The 12,258-nt window shown below is 44.5% G+C and overlaps 1 protein-coding gene across 1 annotated transcript in view; it reads right to left on the bottom strand.

The window, feature by feature from the left end:
* LOC144752080 (nicotinamide N-methyltransferase-like) overlaps positions 1-11,986 on the bottom strand; it is a 90,265-nt gene extending 78,279 nt beyond the window's left edge. Inside the window, exon 1 of the mRNA XM_078640031.1 lies at positions 11,833-11,986. Within this exon, the coding sequence (XP_078496157.1) occupies positions 11,833-11,980 (148 nt within the window). The 5' untranslated portion in view covers positions 11,981-11,986. The remainder of the gene's footprint in view (positions 1-11,832) is intronic.
* Between the last annotated feature and the right edge of the window lie 272 nt (positions 11,987-12,258).

Below are 12,258 nucleotides of genomic sequence, written 5' to 3'. Positions count from 1 at the left end.
CAAGAGTTTGACAGTAAAGAGGATAACTTTCAGGTTTGCCCAGTTGCTGTGGAGGTTATTGATGAATGTCAATGGCGTCTCAAACTGTCCTCAGACCCTGTTCTATTGGAAGTCATGTTGTTGATGCAGAAATGGTGGCATTCAAAGAAACAGGCTACAGATGAGGATTCAAAATTGTGGAGAGTCAAGGACGAGCTAGCAATATGTAATGATTTTCTGGTTCGTGGAACACGGCTGGTTCCTCCTTCAGAACTTCGTAGGACTCTAATTGATTTGGCTCATGAGTCTCATTCAGGAATGTCAAAAATGAAGGAGAGACTTTGTTCATCCTACTGGTGGCCGGGTATGGATCTGCAGATTGAGAGAGTGATCAGAGAATGTGTGATTTGCAGCATGTGTGATAAATCTAAGATAGTGAGAGTCCAACCTATGGTCATTAGAGATCTTCCAATTGGACGGAAATTTCCTTTGATATTCTGGGACCCATTCACTCCAATGGGCAACAAGTTTTCATTTTTGTCTTACTAGACTTGTTTTCAATATGGCCAGAAGTCCACTTTACGTCTAGTATAGAGACAAACTGTGTTGTGAAACTTCTTGAATCTCTTTTTGCTAGAGAAGGATACCCGGAGTCCATTCTTACAGATAATGGAGTACAATTAGTTTCAAGGGAGTTGGAAACATTCTTGAAAAACAGTGGTATCAAGCACAAGAAATGCTCCCTTTATCACCCAGAAACCAACGGAATGGTGGTAAGGTTTAACAAAGTTCTTAAAGAAACCATTTCTTGGGCTAAGAGTTCTGGTCTTAATTGGAAAGAACAAGTGCTTAAAAAAGTGGAGAGCTACAGGCTAACTCCACATTGTTCTACGGGTAAATCTCCATTTGTTCTTTTTAAGGGAAGATCCCCATGTACACTGTTGGAAACATCTTGGGTGAGGAATTTTGAAGATAGTATCAAAGTTTCTTCACATGATAATGGGGTCAGTCAATCGTGTGAAAAAGATATGGGGTGGCGTGTAAAAGAAGGCAATAAATGTTTAAATAGAAAAATACATTTTAACTCAAAACATTCTACTAAAGAAACTCATGTAAAAATTGGAGACTTGGTTGTCATCAAGCTTCCTGGTTCTAAAGTAACATTTTCAAAACCTATTAAGGTTATTAAGGTTTTCAAAAATGCAGTGAGAACTCTAGATCACGGAATCTGCAATTTAAATAGAGTTTGTGTTTTCTCTTTTTCTATTCCATCTCCAAAACCTATGTCTAGCACAAACACTAAGCGTCAGTGTTTATCTCCACGTTGCTCTTCCAGAGCTATCAAGAAGCTGTATTACTTGAAGGGCTATGTATCTTGATTCACATGCATATTTTCGTCACAATGTATTGCTCTTCCTCAGCTATCAAGAAGCTGTATTACTTGAAGATCTATGCATCTTGATTCACATGCATATTTTCATCAAATTGTATTGCTCTTCCTCTTGTATTGGCTTCACTACCCGTTACTGATTTGATTGTGTTCGGCGTCTCCTCATGGACCAGCCTATTATTCAGTGAGAATGTGGTCATATTCTGACTTTGCCCCATTGGGGACCATTATTTGGTGTAGGATGTGTCAGGACGTTATTAGTAAAAATTATGATAGCACACGTACGTCAGGAATCACACCATCGCCTCCATAGTACACTTTGGGAGACTTACATTAAGAAAAAGGAGGCGGTGATCGTCAAACCTAGACTAATCAACCATTGGTATACTGTAGGATAGGTGGTACACACCCTAAGATGGCCGCCGCTGTGGCCGTCGTCCATTTATCTTTACAGCGGCAAGCACAGTCTAGTCATTATGTGGAACGCGCGCCTTCCAAGCTGCCCAATTCAACTGATATTTTCATCAGAGAGCTTCGTTCTACGCTTCCTCTGACTGAACTGGAGTCCGGAGGTGGTTTATGTTTCAGAGTAGTTGCGGAATTACCTTCCGGTTAGTATCATAGTTCACTCGCTCCTTCTCAGTGTGTATATCTGTTAAGGAGGCGAGAGTATTCTGTGTAGAAAGTGTCGTTAACCGTTAGACATTGGAGGACAGAATAACCCGCGTCGTCGTGAGGAATCCTGAAGCGGGTGTTAGAGTATTCGCTGGAGTTTCTTTATTCACTAAACGTCTTCCAAGTATGAGAGGTAAAAAGAGAGCAGCGTTTGGACCTCAGTACTGTAAGAGATTTTGGAATTGTTACTCAATACCTCCCCGAACTCAGCAACTGTGATATCTCCCTCTTGCGCCTTTCCCTTTACCTTTCCTGCCTTTTCTTATCCTTCCTTGTACCTTTTTGCGCGCCTCTCGGGTGGATTGATATAATTGTAAATAAACTGACAAGGTCTGCAGCAATAGACAAGAGTATCCTGAGCAAGGAAATAATAATTCGTCAAGGTTAATTTCAAGGATTGCAGTTCCCTAGGAAGATTTGCAACTGCTTAAAAGAGGAGTGCAGGTGCCAGGTTAACCGTAAACCCCCTTTCATTTACACAGACAGTTAGAGCCTATTATAACCTTGTTATTTATTTTTGCAGATATCACAAACTCCTCAGCACGTAATAAACAGCACAACCACAGAAGAGAGGGAAATACTTAGTAGACAGTTGGTAGGAAAAGATTCTCATTTAAGAACATTTGTAGGAAACCCCTATAGCAGCCGTATGTATATGATTTTTTCCCTCTGTGATTTAGGTACCCATTGCAAGGTGAGGAACACGTATAGAAGAATCCTACATCACTGAGAGGGTGGCCGCTGTTGACGGAGTGTCTCTTCTTTAATCCAATTCCCCTTTCCCCCTGCTGGTGACGTTGCTTAGTATAGTGGCGGTACTGGTGTGCGGGCATTGGAATCTGCGGCTGATCTGCTTCTGCAAAGACTGAAGGGTTCTTGACAACTTACTCCTTATACTGGGGGTCCTCTATACATTATCTCCAATTTGGAGGCCTATTTCCTTTGTGAATTTGACTTTTACTGTTCCTGTACATAACAGACTATGTCGACTTTTTGATTCACTACTGCCTTAGGTGTAGATTCTTGCTTGGATTTCGCTATGACATAACGATGGTCAATTGATTGATACGAGGGCTGGCCTTTCAGGGTGTTGTTCTATCGTGACTACATACCTGTTTATTAGTAATACTACTGAGATCGCTTTAGTGTATCAATCTCGGGCCATTGGATAGTTTTTGCTTTCAAGGTTATTTTTCCTCCACATGCCAGTAATTTTGGTTTATTGTCTTTTACTCTTCATTCCATCTGGATACCGTAGTCTCACTTGGTGTTTTGGTATTTTTTCCTTCTCTATACATGGGCCTTGATAGCTGCCAATTTTATTCCCATTCACTTCCATCCAAGTTCCTAACTACCCTGCCAGGTTGGAAATATCACCGGATGTGGGGTGAGTGTTTTCCTATTACGATTTTTTAGATTCTGTGGCGACGGAGTAAGTATTCTTGAATAAAGGGAACGGAGTATAACTCTTCTTTCTGTATGTTCTTTTCTTTCTCCATCTCTGCGTTTATTTCTTTGCAGTATTCTAAACATTTTGGGATCCAGCCATATAGGTATCCATTTATTTCATGCTTACCACTGCTCAGCATGTTTATGGGATTGAGTTGGTTGACCTTCTCACCAACCTCTATTATGTTGTTTTACTTTTATAATACTTTTCCTCTAGAACATTATTTGACACCTGATCTCACTTGTATTTTTGTTGGTACACAATTTTGACACACAACTTAACATACATTTTTTAGTTGTAATATAGGATTACATTTTATTCTGTGTGCCCCTTTTTTCTTATCCCTCAGTAGGAGCATTTTCTTGTGGTGTCCACGCGTGTTGGGTGAATGTTTTTCTAATTATGACACCATTTGTGGGTATCCAGTTTAAGTTGTGTTAAAATCATTTAATGATATGTGGATGAGGACTTGGCTTTTCATGTTAGGTGCTGAGTTTACTTTTCTCTTTTTCCCAGCCCTGAAGAGTTGTAGAATACTCTCTTCTACAATGAAACATGTGTCGGCTGGCTGTTTGTAAAGTGTACCGGATGCACGATTAAAAGACAAATTTAACAACAAAGATTTCATCGTGGGACTGTTCTATTTTGCTCCAAACATTTATCTACTTGATTATTGATTGCTTAATATGTGCACAGGTCTCTTGCTTAACTAGTTACCTACTGAGGAAAGAACTGTGTCATGAGTTAAGCAAGAGGGTGGGACATACATTGGCTATACGCACGAGACACAATGCTGCAGCAGGAGAAATACACGATAGTTTGGATAGTAGTGGTACTATTATAACAGATTCAAATAGGATTCGCACGGTTTTTAGGATATCTTATGCTAAGCTATATAAAGAAGACCAGTTAAGGGATGCAAGCATAATCGAGGATTACCTTAGAGATGTATCTGCTACCTGCCTTTCTGAAGACAAGAAGGCAGCACTGGAGCTCCCTATATCTTCTGAAGAACTGCAAGCGGCATTGAAGAATCTTCCTTCGGGCAAGGTCCCGATCAAGTGCCCCTAGAATTTGATCAAATCTTTCAAGCAAGTATAGGTGAGGATACGAGGGATATTATACAGTGGGCACAAGTGGGGGAAGATGCGCCGAACTCTTGGGCAGGGCCAGAGATAGTGGTAATATTAAAAAAGGATAACCAAATCGCTGCATAGCGCTTTCGCGCTCCCTTCATTGCGCCTATTTTTAAAGTACCTGTTTGTCATTTGTTTTGCTGCTATCATTTGTCTTTCCCCTGATTTTAACGAAGGGATTCTCTTTCTCCCCTTACCTGCATTATAATCAGTCTTTCACCGCTCTTGTTGCGGGTCCAGTTCCTGGGGTGGGAAAAGTTTAGCGCGCCATCTTGGAGTGGTGTATGCTGAGTGGGGGGCGTCGCCTAAGAGCGGGCTAGCGCTCCGGGGATCAGAGGCACACCTACATATAGCTCCCTTGTAAGCGCAGCGGGATCGCGCAGCGGGCGTGCCTTCGCTGCACCTGAGTCGCGCCAGAGTCCTGCCCGTCTGCGCCCGTCCGCGTCAGGACGCGCCGGACTCGCCGGTCATGACAGGATCTCGAGCTGATAGTATTGCGGTGAGTGCGTTGATCAGCTATTCGAGAGATGATTTACTGTCCTTTGGACAGCAGGTCTCCAGCTGTGATGTGGCTCCTGTGAGTCCTCTGTGTGGCCCCTACCAGTGTGTTTGCGGTAGGTGGTCGCTCTGTACTCCCACTATTTCCTGCTCTATGCGTAAGCCGTCAGCACCTAGGAATAAATGCTCCTCACGCAAGCTTAGTATTTGGAACCTGAATGTCAGGTCGCTGGTGAATCATTACCAAGCTATCTATGACCTTATCAAGGATGAGTCACCTGATATTTTTTGTATTACCGAGACTTGGCTGCAGGAGGCTGATACAGCTATCCTCAACCTGGCTTTTCCGCCGGAGTATTCGGTATACACGCTTAATCGACCCACTAGAGGTGGGGGAATAGCGCTTGCTGTTAGGTCCTGCTACCCCTGTGACTGGAGAGGCTACAAAATTGCGGGCTGTGAAAGTGCTTCTTTCCACATTTCAATCAGCCCCCAGTTTTCCTTCTCTGGCATGTTGATCTACCGCCCACCGGGTAGTGATGTGGCATTTAGGGAGGCTCTTCCAGATGCTATAAGTATGCTGGCTGTAGGATGTGCTAATTTTTCCATTCTAGGGGACTTGAATCTCCACTTTGAGAGCTTGACCGCCCCTGCTGTTAGTAGTACTTTGGCTGACTTGGAGGCCTTTCAATTGCACCAACTGGTCACCTACCCCACTCATGTGGGGGGACATACTTTGGACCCTTTCTTTACGAACCTTACAGAGGCTAAAAGTTTAGCGCGCCATCTTGGAGTGGTGTATGCTGAGTGGGGGGCGTCGCCTACGAGCGGGCTAGCGCTCCGGGGATCAGAGGCACGCCTACTTAAGGCGACCGGCCCAGGGCTCTGCCCTGTTAAGGTAACCAAACCGCTGCATAGCGCTTTCGCGCTCCCTTCATTGCGCCTATTTTTAAAGTACCTGTTTGTCACTTGTTTTGCTGCTATCATTTGTCTTTCCCCTGATTTTAACGAAGGGATTCTCTTTCTCCCCTTACCTGCATTATAATCAGTCTTTCACCGCTCTTGTTGCGGGTCCGGTTCCTGGGGTGGGAAAAGTTTAGCGCGCCATCTTGGAGTAGTGTATGCTGAGTGGGGGGCGTCGCCTACGAGCGGCTAGCGCTCCGGGAATCAGAGGCACGCCTACATAAGGCGACCGGCCCAGGGCTCTGCCCTGTTAAGGTAACCAAATCAGGCGCCTTGATGCCCATTGGGCTAAGTCCGCGCATTATAAGACTCCCTTTATTATTATTATTATTAGGCCAGGGTTCTAACATCTACCCCTCTTGCCTGGACTGATCATTTCTTAGTGACAATCCAGTGCCCACTGCATGAGTCCCCCTCTAAACCCATGACCAGAGCCATCCCTAGACGACACTGGAATAAACTCAGATTAGAGGATCTGTATCGTACTCTGTCTGAGGACCCACTAGGCCCGTTTGACAACGTGGAAATGGGCTATAACCTCTTTTGCGAGTGGATCACCCGAGCTCTGGACTCCCTCATTTCAGTGACTCTGAGCAAATGTGGCTCAAGGGACCCCAGTCCCTGGTACGATGGTTCCTTACATACATTAAAAAGTAAGTGCAGACGCGCTGAAAGAGATTGGCGGAAAGCCTATGACATTAGTAAAAAAGCGTCATATCTTGCCACTATTAAAACTTATCACTGCGCTGTCTGCAGAGCTCGTGCGGCATTTTACTCTCTTGAGTTCCGCACCAGCTCTAACCCTTCCAAATCCATCTTTAAGGCTCTTAAAGATATGATGGCAAAAAAGGCTCCAACTAGCGATATCTGTTCTACTTCACACTGTGAGGCCTTGGCGAGCTTCTTTCTCGAGAAGGTTCAAGCCATCCACCGAGCCTTCTCTACCCCTACATTGTACACCGGACCGTCTCTCAGTCCAGAGGAGCATATTGTCTTGCATACATTTCCTTGCTTACTGCCTGAGAGTTTTAATCAACTGGCCCAGCATACTAAGTCTGGCTCTCCGGCAGATCCGTTGAGAGCGGCTCTGTTCAGGGACCCGTCATCTTTTGACTTTTTTCCGGTGTGCTCTCTGATTAATCTTTCGCTTGCTACTGGCATGGTTCCCGCCAAGTGGAAGCATGCGGTGGTGACGCCCATCTTGAAGAAGCCTGGTTTAGATCCTCTTAAACCTGAGAACCACCGCCCGATATCGCTTCTCCCGTGGCCGGTGAAAGTAGCAGAGGCACATGTGAACAGGGCCCTTTCCGACCATCTTTCGCGGGCAAATATTCTGGACCCTACGCAGAATGGTTTCCGTGCTGACCACAGCACGGAGACAGCCCTTCTTTCCATGGTGGAACACCTGCGCATGGTGTTAGATTCGGGTCAAACAGCGGCGCTCGTTTTATTAGATCTTAGCGCCGCCTTTGACACCGTCTCTCACAAGATTCTTCTCCAGCGCCTGGAAGAAGCTGGCATCATAGGGACTGCCCTCCAGTGGTTCCGCTCTTTCCTTGCCGATCGATCCTTTTGCGTGGCTATTCCGCCCCATCAGTCCAAATCCCATCCCCTGGGCCGTGGGGTTCCCCAGGGTTCCTCGCTGAGCCCCACGTTGTTCAATCTTTACGTGAGGCCGTTGGCTGATGTCGTCAAGCAGTGGGGCATGACTATGGTCTCATATGCTGATGACACTCAGCTGGCGGTCACGCTCAGCGGGGACTCTGACTTGGATGCCCCTAGGTTCCAGAACGGACTGAGGGCGCTTGCCAGCTGGATGAACTCCAACTGCCTCCAGCTGAACGCAAAAAAAACTGAGATAATGATCATCGGCAAGCAGGTGGAACTATGGGGCGACATATGGTGGCCTCCGGAACTTGGGACTTGGGACCACCCCGATCCCGGTAATGAAGATAAAAAATCTCGGGGTGTGGTTAGATCCTGCCCTTAGTTTTGTCTCCCACACTAAGAGAACTGCCGCATCCTGTTTTGGAAATTTGCGAGGTTTAAGACCAGCCTTGAAATTCTTTGGTGCCTCGATCAGGCAGCTTGTGTTGCAGGCGACGGTGGTCTCCCGGCTTGACTACGCTAGTTCCCTCCTGGTAGGGGTGAATCAGGCCGAAATTGCACGTTTACAACGTGTTCAGGACGCGGCAGCCAGAGCAGTGGTGGGTCTGCCTAGGTTCTGTTCCGCTGCCAACACTCTGCGTTCCCTTCACTGGCTACCAGTCAAGCAGAGGATTCAATTTAAAGTGCTCTGCCTGTCCTACAAAATTCTTAAAGGCTCTTCTGCCCCGATTCTTATGAATCTTTTGTCTCCGTATGTCCCTACCCGTCCTTTAAGATCCTTAGGCCATGATCTAGCAGTGGTCCCTCGGTTTAAGCTGAGCCGAGCTGGAGGCCGCTCATTCCGAGTTCGGGCTGCGGCCCTGTGGAACTCTCTTCCTTTAAAGATACGTGCGCTGGATGATCTCCTTTTATTCCGTAGGGCCATTAAGACCTTTTTATTTCCTTAAAGCTTGTTAGCTTTTTTAGTTTGCTGCCTTCCTAGTTGTGTTGTGTTGGTTACCCTGTCAAGCGCCAGGACGCTCCTTTAATGGAGCAGCTGTGCGCGATACAAATTCCCATAACATAACATAACATAACATAACATACAGCCAGGATCCTATAGACCTATAACTTTAAAACATTTGCATATGCCAACGATGTCGCAATTGTAACCCCAACTCGAGCTAGAGCTCTGGCAGAGATTGAGAGTGAGGCCCAGGCCTTCGGGCAGGTTTCAGGCTATGCCCTTAACAGGGCCAAAACCCAGATAATTAAGAACATCAGGGCAGTATGTAAGGACGAGAGGGTGATTGACTCAGCAGTCTACCTTAGGGTCAACATATCGGCAGAGCTAGACAAAGTAGATGAAATAAACATCAATCTTCTTGCCTAAATTCCGGTACCTATTCAGGACGATTCCACTCTTTTTTGAGCTTAAATGGTTTGAGTTATTACTCAATAGGTTCATATGGGCTCAAGGCAAGACAAGGAGAGCACTGCGGTTCATGATTCCTCCTAGGGACAGGGGGGGCTCGGCAATTCCGGATTTTAAAATGTATTACTGGGCAGCGGCACTGCAGTACATGCAGGGGTTGGTAGGAGGACCAGCAGAGAACACACGAATAAAGGTTGGCTCTACAGAGGTATATGCGGTGCTTTGGGTGAGGAAGCGGAGAACTACCTTCTCAAATGTGCCGATCCTAGCTTCTACAAAAGAACAAGATTCAAAACGCTCCAGGGGGTTGATAAATTTGGACAGCATTTTGCAAAAAATGTGGATTAGGCAGGTTTACTTATTATCCACGTATGTTTAGGAATGTGTCTCTCCCAGGAGAAATATTTGCTGATACAGTAATGGCTGATCGGGGAAGGAGGGGAATCTTGAAACTGGGAGATATCTTTGGGACTGAAGGGATCCTCCAATTTACTGAACTGCAGGCGACCTATGGGATTGATAGAAGGAACTTTTTTAAATACTTGCAGATTCAGAGTTTCTTTTGGAATAAGGAGGTCCGGCAGCGTTTACTAAAAATAACATTCTTGAGGTTGTAGAGAGGGGGGCAGATTGTTCCATTCGTAGATTTTACGCAGAGCTTTTGGACGCAAAAGCAGACGACCTTGGAAAATATAGTGATAAATGGGTAGACAAGCTGGAGGTAGAGAAGGAATGTTTCCAGGAATCGCACAATCTAGGTCTGACCACATTGTGTCGGGCTGGGATACAAGCTCAACACTATAAGACAATATATTCTTTATATCACACACCAGCAAGGTTAGCGCAATGGGGGGACCACGGGGATTACCTGCCCATGGTGCGACTCCTCGGAAGCAGATATAGTGCATATATTCGTAGGCTGTCCCCAGCTCTACACACTCAGAAGCCAAATGGAAAATTTTCTATTGAGATCCCTGGGTATCAAGATTACACTTACGGAGGCCTGGATTATAATGGGGGGTCAGTCGGGACCCTGAGCAGACACCTGATGCTTATTTTTTATTTATGGCAATGGCCGTCTTGCAGATGTGTATAGCTAGAGCTTGGTTGGATAGAGCCCCTCCAACCCTACATCAGTGGTTGGCTTGCTTACTTTGCTATATTTAACCAAAAAAAGGGAATATATGCTAAAAAAGGTAAAAGGGGGAGATTGCTAGGGAGCCGAATCTAGGAGCCTATTCAGAAATGGAAATAACATGCTAAAAATTCCCGGTAGGGTGCTGCCATGATCTTTCATAAATGTTTATAAATGATTAATCTTGAACCGTCTCCCACCTCCTTCTCTCTCTTCTATTCCTTTTCTTTGCCCTCTGCTCTCCCTTCTCTTCTAGGTAATTGTTGTGTTTTTCTTTTTTCTTTCACTAATTATGATTGAGAGGTGCGGTATGTATATGCTAGCATCATGATTAAGAATGTACTGTAATTAACAGAAATTTGAATATGGATGTGCTGTAACACCAAAAAACTTTGAATACAATATATATTTTTTTTAAAGTGTGATCTGTGAACTAAACTCTACCTTTTTGCCAAATTTCGTGTAATTCCATTCAGCAGTTCGGGTTGTAGCTGCGCTTAAAGGTCCCAATGGAAAAATGCATGGGGAAAACATGTTTTGGGATCCCCTTTTTTCTAAGCCCCCACTTGACAAATCACCCCCCATACTTTCAGGATAGGAGCAGAGTGAAGATGGCCCTCTTCTTGGAGAATTTCGTAAAGATTCGTCAATCGTCGCCAAAGTTATTTCAAATAGAATGTTGCGGATTTCCTATGGAAACTAGGTCCTAACTATAACTACCTACTGGCGACAGTATATATATATTTCTAGATCTATCTAGATCTATCTATACATGTATACCATATTTCACCATAGCTGTGAATATCCCAAAGTGATTTTATAAATATAACATTGTGAATCTTTCAGCCATCAAAAAAAGACATTTAAAACAATGTTCTTCCATTTCTGAGTAAAATACACCTGAACTCAATAGGTGATCTCCTTACACGGGCCTTACACAATGTTTTAGTTTTTAGGGCAAAGGTTATGAAACACAGAGGAGAGGAGGAGGAGCACAAATTCATGTAGCTTGAGTCTTCATTGTTTGTGCTTTAAACCCACGTTATCAGACGTGATTTAAATTGCATCATTACATTGCTGAATAAGTATTTACTGTATTCACTGTTCAAGTGTGGTCACTTCAACACAAGTTCTTCAAAGAGTGACTTTTTTATTAATTATTAACCCCTTTACAGCGGGGGTAATTCTCCCGCTGTGCTGGAGTTGGAGGGCATGAACAGTCACAGTGCTCGTGTGCTCATGCTGAGCTGAGCTCGTCATGGCCACACCCGTTTGTGTGGAACGCTCAGCGGAGCGGGGGAATTTGCCCTACGTGCGAGCATTGGAGCCGTTATGACAAGCTCAGGTCATCATGAGCACCGTGCCTCATGACGAGCTCAGCGATGGGGTTAAGAGATGTTGTTCTTAGTGTTCGTACCATAATTAGTACATAACATTGACACTCAAGCCTCTACTGCAAATGGTATGGACTCACAATTTATGTTAGACACTATTGCAGTACCACATTATGAGTTTATCTGCTGCCAGCAGAACTAGATAACTCGGTGCTACCTGATAATGGATAAGCCAAAGAATAGCACATACCTGATGAGGTGATTTTGAAGAATTTAGAAAACATCTCAGTAATGGTATCATCAACAAATTCAGAATCGCGCATGAAATATGTCTCGAGGGCCTTTCTTGGATCAAAATGATTCTCATGGAGTTCCTTTGGATTCATAGTACAAGCCATTTCTTTGGTGACACCTTTTCCAACTTTGAGCAGTGGCTACGTGCACCCATGCTATATAGTTTGAAATCTAACTTTCAAATTAGCTTCCTATGCAACAATAACATTTACTGTACCCTCAGGAACAATGATCCTCAGCTTACTTTAAATGTTTAGTTAGTGGCTGCTTGTTAGTCTTTACTGTTTGCAAGTATGACACTTTGAAGCATGATGCAAATCCATAAACAACATGATTACATGTCCAGACATGAATACAATTCAATGCCTCTCATTTTTACAAG

Source organism: Lissotriton helveticus, chromosome 4_2 (assembly GCF_964261635.1).
Source record: "Lissotriton helveticus chromosome 4_2, aLisHel1.1, whole genome shotgun sequence".
NCBI classification, from domain to species: Eukaryota; Metazoa; Chordata; class Amphibia; order Caudata; family Salamandridae; genus Lissotriton; species Lissotriton helveticus.
Note: the sequence above shows the minus strand (reverse complement) of the source record. Positions and strands in the feature narration are given on the sequence as shown.